At 37.9% G+C, this 26,378-nt stretch overlaps 1 protein-coding gene across 1 annotated transcript; it reads right to left on the bottom strand.

Annotated features, from left to right (window-relative positions):
- Window positions 1-4,597: 4,597 nt before the first annotated feature.
- Window positions 4,598-24,609, bottom strand: nlrc3 (NLR family, CARD domain containing 3). Its single transcript, XM_074663462.1, has 19 exons — window positions 24,500-24,609; window positions 21,056-21,213; window positions 17,822-18,085; window positions 15,991-17,734; window positions 15,828-15,914; window positions 15,634-15,717; window positions 14,272-14,355; window positions 14,121-14,204; window positions 13,947-14,030; window positions 13,665-13,748; window positions 13,490-13,573; window positions 11,590-11,673; window positions 11,201-11,284; window positions 9,401-9,484; window positions 9,022-9,105; window positions 8,804-8,887; window positions 5,511-5,594; window positions 5,025-5,108; window positions 4,598-4,945 (listed from the first exon to the last, which is right to left on the bottom strand). Exons 2-19 carry the CDS (start codon window positions 21,177-21,179, stop codon window positions 4,855-4,857), a joined length of 3,402 nt encoding a protein of 1,133 aa, XP_074519563.1. The 5' UTR covers window positions 21,180-21,213; window positions 24,500-24,609; the 3' UTR covers window positions 4,598-4,854.
- Window positions 24,610-26,378: the final 1,769 nt, after the last annotated feature.

Raw genomic sequence — 26,378 nt, 5'->3', positions numbered from 1 at the left:
AACTCATCATTTTAGTAGTTACTTAATTTCTTGCTACATATTTATCATGAATATTAATCCAACATGTTGTTAGTTAAATGAATCCATCCACACAGAATTAAAATCAGTATTTTCTTCCAGATTAGTCTTTTTGTAGATGTAGTTATCTTCCCAGGGCTGTAAAACTTGAGGTTAGCCACAGGTGCATGGAAAGTTGGTGGGCTGTTGATGTTGTGGGAGGTGAAGTAGAGCGGTGGCAGGCTTTATTAACAGATGGGATGAAGATTTAGTTCAACTAAATGTTAACACAGGATTTTATTTAGTGTCAGTGTCTTTAATCATCAATATCCTCTGGAAGAAAAAAAATATTCTTTATTTCAGTATTTTTTTAAGCTAAATGAGCCACTGCAGAGGAGTCAAAGAGCCACAGGTTGAGGACCCTTGAACTGGATGTTCGATCCTTGGCTCCTCAAATCTGCATGTTCGGGTTCTCCTGAGCAAAAAACTGAACCCAAGTATGAATCTGAATGAGAAGCTGGTATATGAAGTCTAAAAAGGAACTTTTATGAGCCTGAAATATTTGATATTCATCATGGTCTCCTGGGAACCGGCTCTGGTGGGGGCTGATATTTCAGACACGGTTTGAAGAAGATTTTTGCACCACTCTGATTTTATTAATGGTGCAGAAAAAGTAGCTTTGGCTTTGCCTGCTGCTTTTCCACCTCACAGAAAAAGTTCTCCATGGAGGGAAATCTGCGTTGTGCTTTCTGTCTCACTGTGTGATGAAGGGAAACGTCTCTAAACGGCTGTTGTGTCTGCAATAAGAACCCACATTTTACTGAAAGTGGAGCGCTTTGAATTCATCCCCCAGCTACTCTCATTAACTTTTCTGTTTTCTGTTGTCTGGTTGAACAAACTACAGTTTGATATTCTTTTTGGAAGTCATGGACGCTGCGTTTGCTGCTCTGAATAGGCGAAGGACCACTGGGTGTAATGTCCGTTCTAAAGCCACTTTTCTGATGGTATGGTGATTTTCTGTTATTATTTCACTCACTTCAATCTGAGAAAACTGCCTGGAGTTCTTGGTGCGTGCTCTGAATAGGAACGGCTCTATTTTCCATGGTTAAAATAGATGTGCGGCTTGTCATCCTGTAGATTGAAATGAAAGAAAACGCTCTCAAAGACAACCTTGATGAGCACAATTTGTTTCCCCTTCACTCCCCTGTTGTTATAAACCAAATATCCTGTATTTTTCTTTTATTTCCTGTTTCAAACAGTCTTATTTCTATTCTTCAATAGAGGATATTGAGCTGGGTGCTCTAGGATAATTTTCCAAATAATTTCCTTTTTGTAAAAGTTGTCATATTCGAGTCAGATATAAATCTCATCCCCACTCCTGTTTCTGTAAACTCTCCGACTGACCAGTTGAAGCGATGCAGAGTTGGAGAGACAAGGATAAGAGACTGAAAGTTGTGTTGATGATGCATTTGGACTTGGCATACATACATTATCAAAACCAGAAGGGGTGAATTAAAGGCACACTTTGTCCTACAGAGGCTCCCATCTGCCTCAATGAATCAAACCAGACTCTGGCACGCGTCACTCGTCGGTAAGTGACGTCTTTAAACCATCAAAGGACTGAGAAACCTTGAATGTTCAAAGAAGAGCTGACAAAAGTCTGCAGTTTCTCCACTCTCCACTAGGGGGCTGACTCCAAAGGCACAGGCGGTCCCATTACCATTCATTTTAAAATGCAACCTGCAGAAATAAATATGTTTTGGGTCTTTGAATAACTGCCTGTCTCTGCTCAAATGTCAAATGAGAGAAAAAAAAAAACACCTTTTGGTTTGCTTCATTTCTATTTTCATTTTTTTGTCCGGAAATCCAATCGCCTGCCCACCCCCGGGAGCTGAGCTTATTTTCACCCGATGAATCAATCATTCCAGTTATGATCCCCCTGATGTTTTCACACAGCTGGTTTATGCTCCTATTGAAGTAATCATTTACCCCCTCATCCTCGTCTGATCACAGCTCTGAACTGCAGATTCATAGTCTGTAGTTTGTGAAACACTTAAAAGTCAGAATCTGTGAACGAAGTCTCCGTTCAGATCTTCAGCAGTCTGTTCAGTCTCTGTCTCCTGGATCCTGGGTCCTGTCTGCTCACAGCAGGTGAAGTTCTTTCAATGGTGGTGTTGGTGTCTGGTGTTGCTCTGTTAGCCATGCATGATGCTACTCTGCCTTCTGGTATTCCCTCTGTTGCTGGGTTAGCATGGCTAGCTTGTCCATGGTTGATGTCATCACTTCTTAGCTCACACCTGAGAACCAGCACGTCGTCCTCACCTCCTTCTCCTCGCCTTGTAGGGAAACATCCGGCCTAGCACCAGTTAGCATTGGCATGCTACGGCTGCTAACAGCTGATTTCACATGTAAACAATGCAGCCATGGTTACATGTAGGATCTCCAGACAAACACAGGAGAAAAAATAGTAAAAATATCACTGAAGACAAAAACAGTTTGGTGTCCGTGACCAACAAATGAATCAAACCAAGTAATTATCCACTCCAAATACAAAAAAAGTGGTTCATATCAAGTATAATAAGACATTTTAACTGAAAATAAGACAAAACACTTGATGTCACCTTTGACACCCACTCCTTCATCTCCTCAGGGCTGGACTACTTCAAAACAAGAATAAACGACTTCCTGTCACACGGCAGCCAAGGTCACAGAAAGGATGAGAGCCCACTCTTTGTTTAAGTTTAAGCTAATTCCAAGTCGTACCTCCACCACAGCTCAGGGATCTGAAAGTTTGAGGCTGTTTTGGTGGCCTCAGAAAGAAAACAGAGGGTGAAATTATTCACCTTTTCATGGCGGCAGTGAGGTGTTTAGCATACCATGAAGTTTTCATTTCTCACTGAACTGAACTTTCATTTCCCCTCTTTTCTTCTGCTCCCTGTTTGTTTGAGTTCTGCTCTGATCGTGTCTGATTAATTTCTAACCCTTTTGTTTTTACGCTGTTATCATCCAGACATCAGGCATAAATTAACCGAGTTGAGATAAAGCTCTGACAGAAACAACAAATCTCTGCTCCTTAACAAACGGTCCTCGTCTCCTGTTCTGTCTCCACGGGGAAGACCCCAACCTCTGTGTGTGACGGCGTCTGCTGCAAGACGTGGTGGCGAGGAACTTTGTCTCGTCGTTGTGGTTTATGCAGTGATGGGTTTTCATCCAGTGTTTACAGTCCCTGGATGTTGTCTGTATCTGTTTGTTCTGTCTTAGCTGTCAGAGTTGATCTTTTTAGGTATATCTCTGCCTGGGCGTGTCAGAAAGTCCCCTCAGGAGGCCTCTGGTAGCCTGGGGCTGATACCCTTTTTCATGACTCCATATGCTAACTGCTTTAGTTCCTACTTTTTACTGGAAAATTTGTGCTCAATATATATATATATATATATATATATATATATATATATATATATATATATATATATATATATATACATATATATAACTAATGGTAACAATCGTTATCCCCCCCCCAAAAAAGGAAAAAAATAATAATAGAAATAATAGTGAAAATAATGATAATAATAATTTTAATAATAATAATAATAATAATAATAATAATAATAATAATGATAATAATAATAATAATAATAATAATAATAATAATAATAACATAGAGTGTTGACAAAGGAAAATTACGATAAAAAATATTAATAAAGCCATTATGAAAAAATCAGCCACTCTAAAATAGAGGTCCTCAATCTGTTTAGGCAGCTTAAGAAAATATTTAAATTAAGAATTTTAATTTTTCGTACAGAGGGTGTTGTAAGCAAAGACACTGACATAAAAAGTGCCTTTTTTCAAATTTTTGAAATTCAAAATTGTTGAAAAATTTGCATTTTTTTAATTTCTAAAAAATGTTTGCTTTTTTTCCTAATCATTTTTTTTTCTTTTTTTTTTACAATTTTTATTTTCCTTCCTTTTGGGGGGGGGGGGGGGGGGGGGGGGGGTTATAAATGTTTGCTTTGTTTTTCTTATTTTTATATCTTTTTGGAAATTAAATTATTTCAGTTTTCCATGTGTCAGTCCTTTGACTGACTAGCGACCAGTCTGGGACAGGCTCCAGCCACCTGAGACCCTGAACAGGATAAGCGGTGTAGAGAAAGGATGGATGAGTATGTGCCTCTGATCCTACTGAACACAAATATCAGCTCTGCCGCCAACTTTAGAGCAAAACACATGAAAAACTCCACTAAAGAAAGTGTTTTTAAGCAGTGATAAAAAATGTCTGGTCCTGAATTCCAGATCAAACTCTCTTTCGGAGAAAGGAGACATTGAGCTGTTGATTACTTGGCAAGAGCAGATTCGCCTGCTTAGCTCTGCTGGTAAGGTGTTTAATTTAGAGGTTAAAGCATCATCGCTTAGAGGGCTCTCTGTCAGCTCTTAAGGTTTCTCAGTACAGATTGTGAAGTCCTGACTGATGCTGTGAAAACAAAAACACTTAATAGGATTTTTTTTTTTTTTTTGCAGTTTAGTATTAAAAAAAAAGAAACAGCAGCAGTTTGTAAAAAGCAGTTTGATGGAGGGAGATTTAATGAAGGCAGCTCATGCAGGAAGCTGCTCTGCGTTAACTGCACAGCAGTACCAAGCTTATGTAACAGCGGGGATCATGTTTTTTATTTCTACTCAGGCATATTTAGCTTCCTTTCACCTACTGACAGGAAGTGCATCACAATAAATATCGTTTAAAGAACATAATGAAAGTTAAATAATGTTTTATAAAGACAACTAAGATCCGACACAGTCTTCAGTCTTCTTAGTTTGAGCTCCGTTATTTACAAAATGTTTCAGCAAAGTTCGGTTTTTCCTTCCTCAGATGTCGACCACGCAGCCTGGAGCGTTGGCTCGTATGGCGTCAGATATGACCTTCGCTCCTGATTCTCCGATGCCGTTTCCCTGCAAACTGGAGAAACACAGAGGCAGGTTTAGGATTCTGAAATACTCAAACACATCGTCTGTTTTTTAAGGAGCGGGAAACTCACTTGATGTACGTCAGCTGATGGTTGCCCTTCAAGGCTGTAGCAATGAAGATGGCTCCGTCCATACCCAGAGAGTTCTCCTGCAGACTGAGACAGAGACAAACTGTTTTCCTCAAAATGAGGCTGGAAATGTGTCCTCAGATCCAAACAAGAGGTTTTGATCCACATGCTGTGAAACCAGAGCTCAGACAGAAGGAGGTTTTGATTCTGGCAGTTTGTGTCAGACCTGAGGTTAGCTCCCTGCTGACGGCCTCAAAATCAGGCAGCCATGTTTCCAGACAAACAGACTAACATCTTTATCAGAGGAAAACTTCTTTACTTGGAAGGTTTCAGAGCTAAAAAAGACACTTTTAGTCCCAAATCAACCGTTTCATTAGTTGAAGTTGTTAATGAACTCTTTAAGCTCCAGCTTCAGTTCCTGTTCGGTGTGTTATACCGGGGATTTGGTGACACTGCTTTGATTGGTGAGAAGTTTAGAGCAGGACTTACTTCAGTGACTTGAGGCTTCTGTTGTTTTTTAGCGCGTTGGCCAAAGCCTTGGCTCCCTCCATCCCCACAGCGTTCCCACGTAAACTGAAACAGGCAAAAACAAAGTTCGTCATTAAAGAAGGGGGACGCTTTGGAGTCCACTGAACCTTTGATTCAGTCTCTGAGCAGTTTGTTTGAGCTTCAGTCTCCTGAAGCTCCACAAACCACCTTCCTCATGTTTAGACAACTCTTTGGAGACATTAAGAACTCAAAATGTAACAACATTCAAAAATGTAACAACATCCCAACAAATGTAACGCAGAGACAAAAATTTTAAAACATTCTAAAATGTAACAAAGACCTAAAGATGTAACAACCACCTTAAAAATGTAACGAAGACACAAAAACGTAACGACCGCCCCAAAGATGTGATGACCACACAAAAATGTAACAACAAGCCCAAAACTTGACAACCAACCCAAAAATATGGTGACAATCCACGACCAACGACCACCCTAAAAATGCGACACAAAGTGTAAAAACATTCTGAAATGTAAAAACGACCCAAAAATGTAATGACGACACAAAAAAATTAACGATTTTAACATGTAACAACCACCCCAAAAAAATACAGTGACATCCAAAAATGTAAAGACCACCCTGAAAATGCGACACAAAGTGTAAAAGCAACGATCCAAAATGTGACGACAACACAAAAATTTAATGATGTCCAAAAAATGAAGCAACCACCCCAAAAATGAAACAATCCAAAAATGTAACGGCACAAAAATGTGATGACAACCCAAAAAAGTTACAACCCAAGACTGTACCAACATCCAGTAATGTGAAGATGACACTGAAATGTTAAAGCATTCTGAAGTGCAACAACGACCCAAATAGGTGACAACCATAGACTGTAAAAAAAAAAATGGACGTCTGCTTGCTCAGCTAGAAGTGAGGTCCCCACAAAAACTGCTCCCCCTGGTGGCTGGCGGCAGTATAGGTTTAAGAATCCATCTCCCCAGTCATTCCAGATGGGCTGTGGTCAAACTTTAAAAAATTAATACACCTGGTAGAAATGTTTCTCTTGTCTGATTGTTGTGGAGATTTGAAGATATCATTTGGCTGTTTTGTATCAAGTCCTCTTTTTTCTGAAAAGTTTCGTTTTCATTAGCTATAAGAGGTTAAAAACGAGGTTTTATGTAACGTTTAACGATGATTGACAGCTGCCGTTCTCATGTATTTTTTCCGGGGATCGCAAAATATGTCAGGAGGTAGAGTCAGGAAGTGATTAGACTCTCGAAAGGAAAAAAATAATAAATTATTTTTGTCAACCAGCTTCACTCAGATTCTCCCAGAATCCCTCACTGTCTCTACTTCGCAGACTCTCCAAAAATCCAAAAATGTGACGACACAAAAATGTGAAAACATCCTGAATTGTAACAACAACCCAAACTGTATCAACATCCCAAAACGTAATGTGATATGCCCAAAAATAGTGCAACCATTTTTGTGTTTATTTAATTCAGGCAGCTGGAAATAATTTCTATTGTTTTGCAGAGTTTATGTTGCATGTAAAAAAATATGTACTAGCCTTATAATTTTCTGTTTTATTCGTTTTGTGAAATGACACTTAATGTCAGTAACAGCCAGGTGGAACTTTCATTACGGCAGCAGTGGCACCCCGGGTTGTTTTAGGTGGGGGTTTCCGCCCACATTTCAGACACAATCTGGATGAAGAACTGAATGCTCCGTGTCTTCATTGCTGCTGAACTGTATCTGTATTTTACAGGTTAGTATTCAGGGAAATAACCTGCTGTGACCTCTCAAAAGCTCACTGTATGTAGACAGATGTCGTGAATGTGTTTCAATGCCGGCTGTAGCACTTTTATGAACTTTAAAACTCCGCGAAAGACCGCGAAACTTCCGCGGTAGGCTAGCATGCTATGTCTCGTTTGTAAGGGTTAATTTTCCCTCCGTCAGGTCTTGCAGGCACGTAACTATATTTATGTTTTGTTCTCACTGATTATTTGTTGGGCTTTCGCACATGTTTATCTTACAGCAAACAGGTGGTTGTTTGAGTGTGTCATATAGATATAAAATTAAGAAGTTAGACTTGGTTTTGAAGAGTAATAAGATCAAACATGAAGACAGATGTTTGAGTGTTCTTTTTGTTCGAGATTCAGATACAGTTGAATGGTTTCACGTTTATAGAGCTTTGTATTTCTGTGTCAGTGAATATTATATTTGTGTATGTCCAGAATTATAGCATTTCAGATGATGCTGCTCTAAACACAGTTAAGGACTGTTATGATTTGCACTATATTAAGATAGTATCCTAATTCCCTTTATTAAAGGTGACCACATGCACTACAAAGTTGCTGTCAGAAAAAAGGAAGACTGTAAACAAGTTAAGCACAAATGAGGAACAGTTACAAATGTGAATACATTCTGTAAAATGATATTAACAAAAGAATTCATGGACATTAATTGCACTGTGTTACGGTTGATAAGGACTGAAACAGAGACTGACACTGAAAATGATGTTCTCTATTGTATGTCTATTTTGATGTTGAATACAGACACAATCTGGATGAAGAACTGAATGCTCCGTGTCTTCATTGCTGCTGAACTGTATCTGTATTTTACAGATTTATCTTTTGTTGCTGTGGTACCACCAGTCTGGGACCCGTAACAGTAACTACAGTTCAGAATAGAGCGTTGACCCAAAATGTAAGGACGCCCCAGAATGTAACAGCTTTTTGCCCAAAATGTATCAACTTATTACATTTTAGTCCCAGCACCATTGTTGCTTTATCGACCAGTTGTTTCATTTCAGGCTTTATTACATGTTTTTAATCATGATCTGTGTTGTTGTGACATTTTGGTCCTTGGTGTTTGAGGCCCCCCTCTGATGGGTAATGAACCAGTTCTTATGGACCCATCGTTTCAGGAGGTCTCATGAATTCAGGAAGAATCAGGAATTTCTAACACAGAAAACTAAACACATGACATAATTCTACGTGCAACTGTGTGCAAAGTTACTCGACCAAAATCCAGATCTTTGACATTTTCATCTGGAGTTATTTCTGGCGAGACAGTGTAGAAAAAACGACAGCTCTGTGTTTGAAATGCTGACTCAGTCAAACTCTCACAGCTGTGAACGTGAGTTCGATTTCTGTCCAGGCAAACAGACACTTGAACTTGGATCTTTGAAAAAAACAAGACCAACCAAACACAAAGGTGAGCGAAGACTCAGTGATTCAGGAAAGGTTTGGCTTTTACGAAGGACAAAGGTCGGAGCTCAGACTCACTCCAGTGTTTGCAGAGTTTTGTTCACGGTCAGAGCATCTGCCAGCGCCACGGCACCGCTTGTACCCGTCGAGACCCCCTGAAGACTGGAGAGAGCACAAAACATGGCAGACGTGATAAAAGCAAGAAAAAACAAATGTCTTAGCGTGTGCTAACATGATTTCACACATGGTGGAGATATTTTTAACTGGAAGGCTGAATCTGTTTGACACACACTCACCACAACGTACGCAGAGACGCGTTGGTCTTCAAGGCTTCAGCCAGAAACACGACTCCTTCATTCCCGATGGCGTTTTCCTGTAGACTGCAGCAAATAAGGTTAAACCACACACACACACACACTCACACACACACACACACACACACGTTTGTTGATGAGGACATTGAAAAATTGGCAGAGTTTTCACACTAAGTGGCCAGCTGCTGCCAACACCACGGGCGGTCAATAAGACTTTCCTCTCAGCCCTGTTGGCTCAGACCTGTTGACACAAATCCACCCTAAAACATCAGACGATCAATTTAAGCGCCCTGACAGAGAGTGGACGAGTTGGGGTGTGATGGGGACGGACAATCAGAGGCGTCTGGGCCCTCAGCCTTACTCTAGGAGCTGCATCACGGTGTTGGAGAGCAGAGCGTGAGCCAGAGCTTTGGTGGCAGACGACTTGATGAAATTCCACTGGAGGCTGCGAAAATAATAATAAGAAAAAAACATGTCAGCATAAAAACAACAGCTTAACTGACCTGAATCTCACTGCGGCGTATTGCATTCACCTGAATTCCAATTTCCTGTTTTTAAGGGGTACTATCTTAAACTACTTCTTGTGTTAATAAATAATATCTCATAAAAGCAAGAAATACTTCTTTTTCATTGTCTTGTTTTAATATAGTACTATTTCATAAAAACAGGAAGTATTTATTTTTGATTTTCTTGTTTAAATAAGACACTATCTTGTAAAAAAACAGATTTTTTTTTTATTTCCTTGTTTTGATAAGAAACTATGTAATAAAATCAAAAAGTATTAATTTTATTTTGTTTTTGTTTTAATTGCATACTGACTCAATATATCAGGAAATATTTTTGTATTTTCTTATTTTTATGAGATACTATCGCAATTATCATTTTTTTTGTGATGTTTCTTGTTTTATGAGATACTGTTTCTTGAAAACAGAAAACTTAAATCTTTGATTTTCTTGTTTTGATTAAAATACTATCTCAATATAACAGACAATATTTTCACATTTTCCTGTTTTTATGAGACACTATCTCAATATATAAGAGAAATATATATTTTGATTTTCTTGTTTTTATAAGAAAGTATGTCTTTAAAACAGAAATCTTTCATTTTTGATTATCTTGTTTTTATGAAAAACTATCTTATTTAATTCAAAAAATGTTTATTTTTCATTTTCCTGATTCCATTAGATGCTATCTCATTGTGTGAGTGAATATGTATATATATATATATCTATGGACATTTCTTGTTTTTAAGAGATACTAAATTAGAAAACATTTGTTTTTGATTGTTGTTTTTGATTTTCTGGCTCTTATAAGGTACTTTTTAATGAAAACTTAAAATATTTTTTTGCAATTTTTTGTTTTTAATGGGATTCTATCTTATTAAGTCAGAATATATATATATATATATATATATATATATATATATATATATATATATATATATATATATATATATATATATATATATTCAAATCTTTTTTCTTATATTTTTATGAGATTCTCAGAAAATCAGAAAATATTTATTTCTGATTCTTTTTTTAGATACTCTCTCAATAAATCAGAATATTTATATTTTGGGGATTTCCCTGTTTGTTTTAGATACTATCTCATAAGATATATATATATTTTTGATTTTCTTGTTTTTTTGAGATACTGTAGATAATATTTATTTACAATTTACTTTCTTTATCAGGTACTATCTTATGGAATTGGAAAATATTAATTTTTGACTTCCCTGTTTTATGAGAGACTATTATAAACAGGAATCTGAAAAGTAAAAGAATTCCTGAAAATCTTGAATCCTCATCTAGATGAAGAAATGTGTCCTGCCTCTCAAACTGGACTCTGTTTTATTTCTCTCTTTTTTGAAACAAACGGAGAAACTTGTCTTTTTAAGAAGTACAGATTGTATTATTAGTTTGTCCTCATTGTGGAGACACCTGACGAATGCATCTCAAGTGCATTCAAGCCTGTGGATAGTCCAAAAACAATCACGTAACTGCTATAAAATCAGGAAATCAAAAATAAATAAAAGCCTGTGTCTATGAGATACTAACTGGTAAAAACAGGAGGATTTTTTTATTTATGGGTGATTGGAAAACGCTGCAGAAACCTGAACTTAACTCTTATTAGTTGTTTTTACCAGCGAAGATTGACTTACTGTAAAGAAGTGAGGCCTTGATTGTGCTTGATTGCACCGGCTATGGCTTGAACACCTTCATCATGCAACAGGTTGGCTGTGAGACTGAAACACACACAACGGCACAGGTTAAACTGCAGAAACACAAAGGAAGGAGAGGAGTTCGCTCTGTAATTTCTGCCTGCTGCTACAGTTTCTCCTTTTTACAATGGACGTCGTCATAGAGGGTCATTAACGGAGTCTATTCTGAGTCCTGAGTGTCACCACATGGGGAAAGTCTAAAGTTACACAATTTTTAAAGTAATCTTCAAGTTTCTGACAGGAAATACTGGGGAGAGTGATGATTACTGAGCAGTTGGACTTTTCACACCCCTGTGAGGCGCTTCACTCGGATCAATGAGGTGACTCACTCAAGGTCCTGCAGAGACTGGTTCTCCAAGAGGGCGTGAGCCATGTGCCTAGCCCCCTCCACTCCGATCGAGTTCTCCCTTAAACTGAACAAGACAGAAAAACACACAAGAGGTGTGTAAGAGGAGAAAATGACAGCTTTGTATCATGATTACCAGGAGAGAGTTGCTTTGGAAAACCTCTGAAACAAGCAGTTTCTAACGCTGAGCCAAGCTGCAAGGTGAAAATTAGAGATAATTAGACCGAGTTTGGATTGAACAGCTTGTCAAGTTAACAGCGATGGAAGTGACCTGCAGCCAGCTCAGCGGTTAAGTCATTAAAGTCATCTGAGAAAGGGACATTGGCTATTGTTGGATCTCAGCGAGGAGCTCCTGGATAACTACCACTTCACGTCACTTCTGTGAAAGGATCACTTACAGTTCACTGAACTTTACTTTACTTTTTAAAAACACTTTTAGCCTCATTCATCAGGTAAATCTTCTGATAAGTGTGTGATAGTTTGGGAGCCAAAAACTCTGTTTTCCAGCATCAACATAAAACTAGAGGTAGACCGATATATCGGGCCGATATTTGGACATTTGTCTCCATCGGCCATCGGCTGTATTTTCTTTTAAAAAGCCGATTTTTGATCTGTTGTATAAAATGACGCAATTTTTGATCAGGCACAAAAAAGATGAGCACCTCAAACTTGTGGAACCACTTGGATACATTACATACTTTTGTTCAAATTATATTAATAAGTTTAAATTCCTTTTTTGACATTTTAAGAAGAGTGTGAATGTTTACTACTGCTTGTTACATTGTGTGTTTACTCAGACAAAATATTTCATTGTTTTGAAAGCTGAATAAATGTTCAGAGGACTGGACACGACTTGTTGTAACAGATTTCTTTTAGTTGCTCAGAAATTGCTGCGTTTCACAAAAATGTGATAAATATATATTTATTTAACAATCGGCCTGAATATCAAATTGGAAAAATCGGCTATGCATATCGGCATCGGCTGCCCAAATTTGGAAAGCATCGGCATCGGCATCGGCATCGGCCCCCAAAAAACCCATATCGGTCGACCTTTACATAAAACCATGAAAACAGTTTTCCAAAATCTTCAATTTGGCCAGAGTTTCCAGGAAAACACCTTCAGCGACTAAACCAGATACCCGGCCATGTGTGGCCTACGTTTGGCAAAGAATGACTGAACTTTGGAGACGGGCAGAAACTCCTGTCCGTAAGAAATGAAGCTCATGTGGGAAAATCTGTGATATTCTGCTTGAGGCTGTTTGTAGAAAGCCCAGAAACCTCTTACACCCACAGCACAATGGGCCAAGTCTCCCTTCTAGAGACTTCTACCCTGATCCTAATCCACACTATAAAATGAGATTATCAGCACCAATAAAGGTTAGTCCTAAATGCTACTTCTTAACTTCTTGATTGGGTCGAGCAGATTGATTTACGGCATGTCCAAGTTTCTATGACAACGCCATGTCGGCTGATGAAGTTTCAATTTCTTTTTGATTTCTATTATTGATTTTGTAGTGATGGTGGACACTGGAGCCTAACTGTCAGACAGAAAAAGGACAGAAGAGCAGAAGGAAGATAAACAGGAGAGAGATAGAGCACAAGCTAAAGGCTAAAAGGGCTAAACTGTTTATGCTAATGTTGACTCCAACCCACAGTCAGCAGTTATTCTGCAGTGGTCTGTTCAAACTTGAGAGTCTATCAATAAAATGAAGAGTGAGGTTACGTTAAAAGTCACATCTTTACAACAGTGTGCGTGAGACTCCAGGCCAGAAGGTGGCGCTGCACTCACATTCAAACAGATCCTCCTCACAGCAGCTCTAAGTCAGTTATTATGAAAACACATGACAGCCGCCTGATAAAACTAGAAGTGGTTTGATACTCACTTCAACGAGAGGAGACCGCGGTTTGACCTCAGCGCCCGGGTCAAAGCCGTCATCCCTCTGTTGCTGATGGAGTTACTCTGCAGCCTGCGCAGGGAAAAGCACTCTGTCAATGTTTAAAGGTCTAAAGCACTACGTCGCTGTTACATAAAGTTCATCAGGTGATTGAGGAACTGACTGAAGCAGGAGCAAGGTGTGATTCACGGTTAAAGCTTCTGCCAGAGCAACGGTCCCTTTGTCCCCGAGCTGGTTGCTACAGAGACTGGAGCAGAAATATAAAATTCAGCAAAGACGTTCAGAAAATGAACATCACGACTCTAATTACAGGGGTGTCAGATAATTACACTTTAAGGCTAACGAACATCAGGTTCAGATCAGTGTTCCAAAGACAGCTTCACATGTGGATGTGAAAAGCAGGGCTTCAAATTAAAAGCATGAGTACATAATGTTTTTTAATTACATCAGCTTTGTGAGCGTCTGGTTTGTCTTCAGTGCATCTGCAATCCTTCTGGCACCTCCGGCTCCAATCTTATTTTTCTGTAGGCTGTATGATGAAGCCACAAAGACAAAAGTACTGATTACATCCCATCGCTTCAGCGAGCAAAAGACAAAAGGCAGAAGATCGATCACTCACTTCAGAGACACCAGTTTGCGGTTGCACTGCAGCACTTCTGCGAGCGCCTGAGCGCCCTCCTCCTCGATGCCGTTGTTCTGGAAGCTGATGAGTGGTTTGGAAAATGAGCAACTTATTTTCATCCACCATAATAAATGGTATCTATACTCACTTCACAGAAACCAGAACTTGATTCATTTTCAGGGCCTCAGCCAAGGACTTTGCACCTTTAGAGCCGATGTTGTTGTTCCTGAGACTACATAAAGAACGAGTGGTTAGAAGTGAAGTTTCAGAGAAGAAGGGACTTTCTTTTTTAGCTTCTTGTTAGCAGAAACTTTGATGAAGCAGGCTGCAGAAACAGGGGCAAGAAAGGGAAACTACAAGAAAATTGTTTAAATTTCAAAATTGTTCAAATTTTTGCAAATTTTTTAAATCTAAACTTTTTCTTAATTTCCCAGAATATAAAGTTTTTAAATATTTGCAATTTTTCTGAATTTCCTTTTTTAAAAAATTTGCAGGATTTTTTATTTAAACATTTTTGAAAATATTTTAAACTTATTCTAAATTTTGCAAATTTTGAAGTTTTATTTCTTTAACTTTGCAGAATATTTTTATTTAAAGATTTTTGACATTTTTGCAAATTTTTTATTTTCCAAAATTGTTTAAAATTCATGCAACTTTTTGAAACTTAAAATTTCATTTTTTTAAAGTTATGTAATTTATTTATTTCATTTTTGACATATTTGCAAATATTTCACACTAATTCTGAATTTTGCAAATTTCGAACTGTAATTTTCCTTAATTTTGCAGATTTTTTTTTTATTTAAAGATTTTTGATGTTTTGCATTTTTTTACATTCCGAAAACATTTCAAACTTTTTCTGAATTTTACCAATTTTTAAATTTTTAAATATTTGCTAATTTTCAAATTTCCATTTTTTATAGGTTTGCACATTTTTTTTTTATCTAAACATGTTTGATTTTTTTGCAATTTTCTATATTCCAAAATAGTTTAAAATTCATGCAACTTTTTGAAACTTGAAAATATTATGACATTTTTAAATATATATTTTTGAAAGTTTAGTAATTTATTTGTTTAATTTTTTTTCTATTTACATGTTCAACTTTTTGAACTCTCAATTATTATTATTATTATTTTTTTTGCAAACTGGACATTTAAAAAATCCTTGCAAAAATATTTTTAAAAAATTAAGACAACACATATATTACGTTGTTAATTCAAAAACCATTTTTTCCAATAATTATTCACTATAAATTTAACTTTTGTATAAAATTTTGTAGACTTTTAGTCTTTATTGTGAAGTTGGATTGGATTAAAGTCCCCAAAAGGACTTTAATCCAAGTGAGCTGAGGAACATTCGCAGTCAATTCGTAGTCAAGTTAAGTTAAAACAGTGTCGCCATTAGTGTGAATTATATTAGAATCAGCCCCAGGTTTGTGCTGCCTGTTCTCGTAAGCTTTTACAGCTATAACTTCACTTAAAAGAAACAGGAAACAGGAAACAAAGATCTCACTTGAGCGAAGTTAGCGTCCGGTTGACCAAGAGAGCTCGACTCAGAGCTTTGGCTCCTTTACCGCTGATGTTATTTTCTGCCAAACTGATGGTGTGAGATAAGGAGGTCAAAACCACAGCAGTCATCGCTGCTCCACTTCTTCAGAAACAACATCTCCTGAGGACTTTTCAGACTGTTACCCAGAGTGATCTCACCTGATCCTTTGGATGTGGCAGTCTTTGGCGCTCAGGAGGCTTCCCAGCAGTTCCATGACATCGTCTTTAAAGCCGTTATTCTCCAACCTGTGGGTTAAATAACATCTCAGCGTCACCTGTCAGGATTTCCTCTGAGGTTTGGTTGATATTTGATGATGCCAACCTGAGGTGGCTGCAGTACAGCAGCTGTGGCAGCAAACACTTGACCGTAGAGTAAGTCAGCGAGCCCGTCAGGTTGGTCTGCTCGCTGCACACTGGGGACACATGCAGGAGGTAGCCCAGGACCACACAGTGAGCCCTCGATAACTTCCCCGCCAGGCTGCCCAGCTGCAAATCCTCCTCCACGCTCCGCAGCAGCTCCGTGTGCTGCAGCTCCTGGAAACAATACGCCAGGTTGACTGCGCGCAGGGACACCACAGAGCCCCCGCTGGCCAGGAGGCCCTGAAGAAACCCCGCCGCCCAGGTCTTCTGGCTGCCATCGTCTTTTCCTAGCGCCAGGAGTCCAGCGAGAGCTTTCAGCGCCACTGAGGAGAGGAGGCCTGTCAGGAAGCGCACAAACACATCCAAGTGGCCGTCCTCGGCTTGTTGGAAGTGCTGGAAAGCGTTTCTGAAGTGGTTCTGGAAACCGATCTTGGGCCAGGACATGGTGCTCTCGGAGAACAGATCAAAGATGGCTCGCTTGGACGAGACGTGGTAGAAAGTGGCGGCAAAAAACTCCTGCAGAGTCAAATGGATGAATCGGTACGTCGTGCATATGACCGACTCTTCCCGGACCAGAACCCCGGCACCAAGACTGCACTGGATCAACAGGTCTATCCCATAAGCCCTCAGGTCCTGCTCACTGAAGGTGTACTTGTGTTTGAGGAGCCCATAAAACGCGAGGCGTCCCAGGCTTCCCATCAGTTTTCGGTTGTTCCCGTTGAGAAGCTCGTTCTTCACGGGCTCCCGCCCCCTCGGCTCACCCACCTCGGCTTTCATGGAGCTGAAGTGAGCGTAGAGCTCGGTACAAGTCCTCGGAAGGGTTTCCTGAGTCCCGCTCTGCATGATGTACACCAGAGTGTCTGCAACAATCCAGCAGACGCCCGGGATGTAGCACATCACCAGCAAGATCCTGTTGGACTCCAAGTGCGTCCATATCCTGCTCGCGTAACCCTTCTCAGAGAAGTGGTGGTTCAGGAAGAGCTGGACGTCCTTCGAGCTGAATCCTGGGATCTCAGTCACCCTGTCCACCAATCCTCCAGGGATAAGAGACGCCACAGCTGGCCTGGAGGTCACCCACACCGCTACGTCAGGGAGCAGGTTCCCTCGGATGATGTTTGTGATAAGATCATCGACGGACACCTCTTTCTTTGGGTCGTTGCAAGGAGCCGCGTCGGAGAAGTTCAGAGAGCAGCGAAATTCGTCCAAACCGTCCAGAATGAGCAGTGTCCGACAGGAGCCGCTCAAGACCAGACTGGGGTCCGTCAAATGTGGAAACGCCATTTTCACCAGCCTCTCCGCGGACACTTTCTCCATCCCGTTCAGCTCACAGAAGGTAAAGGGCAGGATAAAGCCGACGTCTGTGCAGATAACCCCCTGACACCACTGTTTGATGAAGTGTCTGACCCAGGTGGTCTTTCCAATCCCAGCCACACCCACTGTGACACAGACCCTGGGAGGCAGACTAACGCGAGTCAGGGGCTCGAAGAGTTTGGCAAGTCCCAGCTGCCTGAGGTGGTTCCTTCTCCGTCCTCGAGTCACCCCAACCTGCATCAGGTCGTGCTCCTTCTGCTGGAGGTCTGAGAGTCCGTCCACCAGGAGGAGGGATCTTGAAGAGATGCTCAGTTTGGGGGAGCTGGAGGAGTCTCTGTCTCTGTACTGCTCGTTTCTTCTCAACAGGACGTCTTTGTGCTCCGTCACCATCGACTCTGCAGTGGGAAAGGAAAGAAACTGAGACATCCTTCTTTGAATTTTTCGGAAATAAATAAAAATGTAACCAAAATGACTCGACATACCATGGTTTATGATGAGCTGTGCCACTTGAGAATCCGAGCTCTCGATGAATCCTCTGAAAGCGTCCGATCCTTGGCTGTCTTTGCCGCTGACGATGCTCGTCAGCACGTTGACCTGATCCTTCAGAAGACTCGTGTCTCTCACCTTCATCTCCTCGGCTGACGTCAGCACTTCGATCGTTCTCAGGTGGGTTAATATTCCGTCCAAGAAAGAGGAGGTGATGAAGCGCTGCAGCTGGTCTTGATGCTTTTGGATCCAACAAATATCTGAACACACATGTATTTGGAGTGAATCATTGCTTTGTATGGTCGTGATGCCAAACTGGTTTTGTCTTCAGTGATATTTTTACTATTTTTGCTCCTGTGTTTGTCTGGAGATCCTACACGTAACCATGGCTGCATTGTTTACATGTGAAATCAGCTATTAGCAGCCTGTAGCATGTCAATGCTAACTGGTGCTAGACCGGATGTTTCCCACAAAGACATCCCATAAAGATCCTTAAGTTTCTTTTTGTTCTCATTCATAATTCATTAATTTGCTTGTTGTCTGTTTGTTGAATTATTTTGAGTTTATTTCATTGTATTGAATCTTATTTCTTTTTCTTTCTATATTTTTATTATTAACTTTATTTGGGGAGGTATCCTTGATAAGCCCACTTTGGGTTTTTTTTTTTTTACCTCTCCTGCACTATCTTGAATTTTCTTTTCAAGGCTAATGTAATTGTTTCTAACTTATGGTGCAAATAGATAAATAAAATAAATGAATAAAAATAAAAATAAAGTGAGGAGAAGGAGGTGAGGACGACGTGCTGGTTCTCAGGTGTGAGCTAAGAAGTGACGACATGGACCTGTCCTTCCATCCATCGTTATTGGGAACGTAAGATCTATCTCCAATAAGATGGACGAGCTAGCTGTGCTAACCTAGCAACAGAGGGAATACCAGAAGCAGCAGCTATTTTCTTATGGAGCTTTTTGCACTTTCTATACACTTTCTTACTTTTGTTTTCTTGATTGCTGCTGTGACTCCTCCTGAATTTCCCCTCAGGGATAAATAAAGTATTTTATTTTCTATTGCTTTGATGTCATCACTGCTTTGATAAATTGCCTGGGTGGTGTTTTTCTTTCACTTCCTGTGTGTGGTGTTGGGAATTTTGAGAACAAAGTCAAAACAGTCCAGCAGACTTGTAGCTCGCATATATTTGCTAGTTTCATCTTCCCACCATCTTAAATTGAGTTTCGTCCAGTTTTTGGTTCCTGTTTTGCCTTGACTGCATGTTGGATTTATGAATCATGGATGAAAATAAACACTGGTTGGTCACAGAAAAGAAGAGCTTCAGTTAGTAGCTGGACTGTTGAGAGACGGCTGCCACAGGATACGGGGATAGATATGTTTCACGTTGCGATATGTGGTAACCAAGCAACAAATGCAAAAAAGTGCTTCAACCTTTACATATATGTTCTTTGCTGTTCATTCCCCGTTATTTCCTCCCTGACAGAACAATGAAGTGTACTGAATGCTTTTCATAGCATAGTGTCTTCAGATTCTATGGATCATCTTGTCCTGCACAAAGAAATCCTATTTCCAGTCTGGTTTAGAAAACTGTAAGAGATGTTTTTATGCTCTCTTCTTCAAGGGGGGAATGAATGGTTGCTTGAACTTCTACAGGTATGGATGATATCCGCATCACTTTGGCACAAAACTTTCCTTTCCATTTCCCTGTGAGTGCTTTGACATTTGGAGTTCTCTGTGTTGTTTAAGAAGAGTAACTGTGATATGTTTTTGTGATGAAAGATGAAGTTCTAATAATGTATACTAACTGCTGGCTCATAAATGCAATTTTCCCAAATACATTAGCATCAAGCTAGCACTATTTTGTTTTTACCTTTTTTAGTAGATAAGGAGATTTTGACCATGTTGAGTTTATCAAACAGGAATCCTTCTTTTTTTTTTCATTTTAATTTTTTTAGATTTATATTTCATTTTTGTTTTTTCATTTAGATGTTTTATGATTTTTATTTTTATTTTATTATTTGTTAGATTTTTTTTCATATACATTTAGATGAAATAAAAATCTTAAAATATCTAAATGACAAAAAACTAACCAAAAGTGTAATAAAAATCTTTAAAAAAAATTTAAATGAAAAAACTAAAAATGTAATAAAAATCTTAAAAATTCTAAATAAAAAAATGAACAAAAAAGAAATAAAATCTTGATCTATATCTAAATAAAAAAAAATCTATCCAAAAATGATATAAAATCATGAAAAATCTAAATGAAAAAAAAAGATTTTTTCTTTTAAATCTAAATGAAAAAAGAACCTAACCAACAATGAAATAAAAATCTTAAATAATCTAAATGAAAAAGAAATGTAACCAAAAATGAACTCAAAATCTTAAAAAATCTAAATGAAAAAAAATTAACCAAACATTAAATAAAACTCTTTAAAAACATGGATGAAAAAAAAATACCAAAAAATAAATAAAAAGTTAAAAAAACCTAAAGGAAAAAAAGATTCTAACCAAAAATGTAAAATAAAATAAAATATAATAAATAAATAAATAATATATATATATATATATATATATATATATATATATATATATATATATATATATATATATATATATATATATATAAATATATATATAAAAAAGAATCCAACCAAAAGTGAAATAAAAATCGTAAAAAATCTAAATGAAAAAAAAAAATCTAACCAAAAATGAAAACAGACAGGGATCCCTTGAGATAAAGTAATGAACGTTTTTTTGGGAAGCTGTTAGCAAACTGCTAAGCTAAGATAGCTGCTGCAGACTAGTTGCTGTAACGTCCAGCAGCTTCGGCGTAGTGTAAAGAATTAATAAGGGAATCGTTAAACATAAAGGTTAGTGATGTCAATGGTGGAAACAGGTCTCATCAAGTCTTAACAGGATCTGGTTTTGAATACCCATCCCAGGAACGAAGCAAACAGGACTGACACGCACTGACGGTGAAACACAGAGAGAGAGGGGCAGCATGTGTTTGTCGGTGTGTGAAGCTCTGTTGGCATGGCAACATACACCTAACTTTATATAATGACTCACTGAGTTTGAGCGGAGTAACTGTGTGTTGAGGAGTGAGCTGGATGAACTCTTTTGTTTAGGAAAGGCTGCTTCAGAGTTGATTTCTTCAGGTTTTAAAACAAAAAATAGACTGAAAATAATGGAAGCAGGATAAGAACTCTGTCTCCATGTCTCACCTTTAGTTTCCGCTTGTGAGGACACGGAGGACGAGGTAGATTGAAGATCCATGTAGCAGTCGTCCTGCCACACTATGCGTTTGCTTCGGTCCAGGATCGAATCGTAAAGTTCTCTCCTCTCCATCAGAAAGTCTCAGAAGTTCTGTCCTCAGACTTTCCTGTTTTTAACGTCAACATAGAAACGTCACGGCTCAGACATCTGTTCTGAGGAAACAACTTTTTGTCTGCAGCTTTGACAGTTCATGTTGACCACAGACGGAAGAAGCTGTGTGACACTTTAAGGAGATCCATATCTTACACTGCAAAAAACTGAAATGTCATTGAGTGTTTTTGTCTTATTTTGAGTAGAAAATGTCTTTTAAGACTTAATATGAGCCACATTCACCTGACCAGTCCAGAAAAATGTCTTATTTCGAGTTATTTAAAGACAAAATGAGGTCTGAGTTGCTTGTAATAAGTAAACAAAATCTGCTGATTGAACAATCTGCTGATTTTTTTACTTGTTACAAAAAATTTAGACCTAATTTTGTCTTTAAATAAATTAAAACAAGACATTTTTCTGAACTGACCGGTAGAATGTGACTCATCAAGTACAAGAAGACTTTTTTTTTCTGAAAATAAGACAAAAACACTTGATTAGATTTCAGTTTTTTGCAGTGTAAAAGCTGATTTATAAAAAAAACTTCACCTTATCTTAAATGGTGTCAAAGCCACAGGTTTATATTTGGACATCAGGTGGTAGATTGTTTGCTAGGAAAATGATGAAGTTGTTTTTAGATTCTTCAGACGGAGCTGAGAGCAGCAGCACTGAGTACAGGAAAAAACAAATCCACTTGCAGCTTATTAGCGCTGCATGTTTGTGCTTTTTTCAATAACTCAAGTACAGCATCATTAAAAAGGACAACCGTGGAGAACACACTGTAGCAAAATGGGGACAATTGAAGAGGTGAGGAGGCAGAAGTGGAGCTATAAAATGCTCCTGTTCAGGGGCGTGCACAGACTTTTTGAAGGACAGGGGCAAAGAAATAAAAAGGGACACGCAGCACGTTCTCGCCACTGTAAAGTCATATTATGTAAAAACTTCCCAATAAATAATAATGTAATAAATGTTCACTTCATTTTGTAATAAAATGTTGCATCTTGTAATAATCTGCCGCATTTTATAATAAAATAATTGAATCCACTATGTATTAAACTTTGCCACATCAAGTAGTGAGTTCTTACACGTCACTTAGCACAAAATACGGGAACCTGCATTTTTTAACAAGTGATCCAATATGTAAGAACTACAATTACATAATAAGGTCAAGTTTCTTACAAATCGTGTTTAGGAATTTTATTTAAAAATACGGCAGATTATTACAAAATCAATCAAACTTTATTTGTTTAGCACTTTTCTTACAAGACTTCGTAATACAAAGTGCTTTACATGGGGAAAAAAAAATACGACAACAGAAAACAGAGTTAAAAGACCGAGGAAAATATAGCATTGTTACATAACAAAGTGAAAATGTATTACTTTATTACAAAATATGACATTACAGGCACTGTAGCACATGTTTTAGCACTTTAGCTTAGCTCAACTTTCTTTATAGAGCCCTTAATAAACAACCACAGCTGAAACAGAGTGCTGTACAGAAATAGACAAAACAACACACACATAAATAAATAGAACGATAGAGTAAGCACAAAAGTAACCGTTCCATTTTCTTTAAAAAAAATCCAATAAGAATAAAAATGCTGCTGAAAACCAAAATTAAATCACAAAACACTAAAATAATAAAAAGGGAAGCTCGTTCCACAGTTTGGCTCTTGCTGTTCAATGACTAGGCCACATAAAGGGCGACTGGTCTCCCCCTTTGTGCACACAGGGTCGTCACACAGGAAGCAGGGAAAGTTTAGAGGAGACTGATGCAAAGCCACAGAAAAACACACCAAACGCCATGATGCAAGATCAACAAATCACTTTTAACGAGTGGAAATAAATTTTCTCTTGTGTTATTGGCAGATTTTTTAACTTGTTCCAAGCAACAGATGCAAACACTAACGAGCTGCAAGTGGATTTGTTTTTTCATGTAGTGTCACTGTGCAGGGCTCTTTTTCTAAATGTTTGCTGTGACTAACATCCTATACTCAGTGCTGCTGCTCTCAGCTCAGTCTAGGGATGGGTACCGAATCAGGAACTTTAATAGGTGCCATGTTTAGGTACCTAAATGCATCCTTGTGACTGAGGGAGGGGAAGAGTAGGTGGCTTTCCATGCTGGACATGAATGCAGCATTTCAAGGTTTTATATTGAAGGTTAAATATGTTAAATAGAAAAAAAAATTATATATATATATTCAATTTTTTTTTCAATTTGTCCAAAGCAATATATATATATATATATATATATATATATATATATATATATATATATATATATATATATATATATATATATATATATTCAATTTGGGCATCGGTATGACCTATGACTTTGACCCACCGTTTAAGATCAGGTGAAGTTTTATTTATTTATATATCAGGACAAAACTGAAATCTTATCAAGTGTTTTTTTTTCTTATTTTCCGGAAAAAATGTCTTGTTTTAAGTTATTTAAAGACAAAAATGAGGTCTGAATTTCTTATAGCAAGAAAAATATAGACTGCCAATGGAACAAGAATCGCTTGAAACTCGATAGTGATAATATAAGAAATTTTTCTCTTGTTTATCGGCAGATATTTTAACTTTTACAAGCAATTCAGACTTAATTTATGTCTTGAAAAGAGACATTTTTCTGGACTGGTCTGGTGAATGTGGCTCATATTGAGTCTAAAAAGACATTTTCTACTGAAAATCAGACAAAAACACTTGATAAGATTTCTGTTTTTGCAGTGTGTTGAGTCACTCTTAGCTTTGAACTCTACCTAACTGCTCTGAACTGCAGTCTGCATTTGATGCAAGTGAGTTTATGCTCGGGGGTTTCACAGAAACAAACGGAAATCACTTATGCTTCCTGTATGGTTAGTGCTGATCACGTAATGTGACAGAGGAAGCTGGTAGAAAAGAAAAAAAAAGCACTCAGAGCATGTTGCTAGCCTTTACTCTGACATGTCCTTTGAATGGCTTGAACCACTCATTGGCATCCTGCTGCCAGGGTGTGAATGTGTCAGGGCGAGTGTCAAACTGTAACTAAAAGTGGTTTAAAGGAAACACCAGCTGGTTCCACTTTTATCACCAGCTGAACGAAAAGCATCAAGATCTTAACTCTGATAGAGGTTTGCCGAACAAACTCCTGTAACTCCTGCTGTGCAACAACAAGAAACGTTAAAAATGAAACACATTAGGAGGTGACTGACAGGAGTCGAAGCACATGGCAAACTGAGCAGACGTCTGTCGAGTTTTTCAGCCCTAACCCAGGAGTGAAGTCAAACTTTTCAAGTACAAAGAGCTGGAGAACTCACCGGGAGTTTGTTGAAGTTTTCTGCAGCTTTTAAAGAAGGTGAATCGCTGCCCACACAGGTGTTTGATCAGGTGACCCCATGTCCCCATCAAACGTAGATGTAGAGTAACTCCAAGTGTGACTGAGCAACATTTGAGGGGATGGATCCCGTCAAGGACACGCGTCAAAGAAAGGCAGCAGCTGAAGTCATCTTTGGTTTGCTGCGTCGCCTCAGTAACAGTTTCACGCTGCAGCTCCTTCCTGTCTGTCTCATCGGTCTTCCTGTGGTGTGGTGTCTCAGCTGAAAGAACAGACATTCAGGTTTCTTCTGAGGCACGCGATGCATGCTTCAGGGTTTTCTGTTTAACTGCTCAGCGAATGTTTGTGGTTAATGCTGAAGCACAAAGCCCAGTCCTAAGATAGTTCACAGTTACTGCAGACGATCGACGCAGAGATAAAGACGTCTCAGACATAAAGAGAGGTGTATATTACTAAACAAGCTGAGCAGATGAACAGTTAACCTCAGAGCAGCTATGTATGAAAATAACAGTGAGCCAAAACAGTTTACAGGTTCATTTAGCAGACGCTTTTGTCCAAAGTGATGTACAAAACAAAAGTAGAGTTAGGTAATTCATTCCACCGTTTGGGAACAACAGAGAGGAAGAGTCTGGCTAGAGATTTGGAGCCACGCTGGGCTGGGGGCACCAGCTTTTTGTATAAAGCCTCCATTATTGAACATGACTTTGCAGACCAGTAGAGTTTCCATCTGTCGCTGAATTTGAATGTGCTATTTCTTTTTCTTTTTTTGCAGTAAGGTTAAAAAAAAACTTCTTTGTGTTCTCAACTGTTTCATGCTCTCCTATGTTTGAAGTGAACTGTCAGTGCAGCGTGGGATTATGGGCTATATGCATGGATGGATGTTGTCTCTCATGTTGAGCAGGTGTTGAAGCAGAAATGTTACATAAAAATGAAAATATGTTCAGTGCATGAGCAGCTCCCTCAGGGTCAAACATTTCATGCACGAGTTCACCCAGAGGTCTTCAACCTGCAGCTCTTTGACTCCTTTTCAGTGTCTCCTTGTAGCTTTAAAAAATATTATTGAAATAAAGATTTTTTTTTTTTTCAGAGGGTATTCAAGTATTCTTTCAAAATTTTTAAATCTCTGTAAATTATTTAAATTTCTTTATTTTTTAACTTTTGATTAAAAAAATAATTGCAACTTTTTACAAATTAAATATTGTTTTCAATTTTGGAAAGTACAAAAGGTTTCGATTTTTGCATTTTTTAATGATATTTTTGCAAATTCATTAAAACAAAAAATGAAAAAAAAAGAGAGACATCACATGAACAGTTTAATAAAGTTCCGGGATATAATCCATATAAGTTATGAAATTTAAATATTTGTTCAAAAGTTTTGAAATTTTTGAAAATTTGTTAATTTTTCTTTTTTTTTTAAAGTTTTTGCAAATTTTTGAGATTTCCATTTTTTCAAATGTGAGCAATTTTTTCTAACGATTTCTTTTTTTTTTTTTTGCATATATTTAAGATTTCAAATTTTAATTTTTTAAATTCTGCATATTTTTGACAGTTTTTTAAGTTAAACTTAGATTTTTTTTTATGTTTGCAATTTTTTCCAATGATTTTGTTTTTAACTTTTGAATATGTTTGAGATTTGAAATTTTGGAAATTCTGCATATTTTTTTAAACTTTTTTTTAAGTTAAATTTAAAAAAAATCAATTTTTTAAATTTTTGCAAATTTTATTTTATTTTATTTTATTTGCAAATTTTTATGAAATTTTAGCAAACTTATCAAAAAGACGTTTCCTAAAAATAATTATTTTCTCAATTTAATCATGATTATTAAGTAGATTTTGTCCCCATATTTATGAACTGAGGACTC

The sequence above is a fragment of the Halichoeres trimaculatus genome, unplaced genomic scaffold (assembly GCF_033239565.1).
Source record: "Halichoeres trimaculatus isolate MK-OKI-2021-1 unplaced genomic scaffold, fHalTri1.1 fHalTri1_scaffold_23, whole genome shotgun sequence".
Taxonomy (NCBI): Eukaryota; Metazoa; Chordata; class Actinopteri; order Labriformes; family Labridae; genus Halichoeres; species Halichoeres trimaculatus.
Note: the sequence above shows the minus strand (reverse complement) of the source record. Positions and strands in the feature narration are given on the sequence as shown.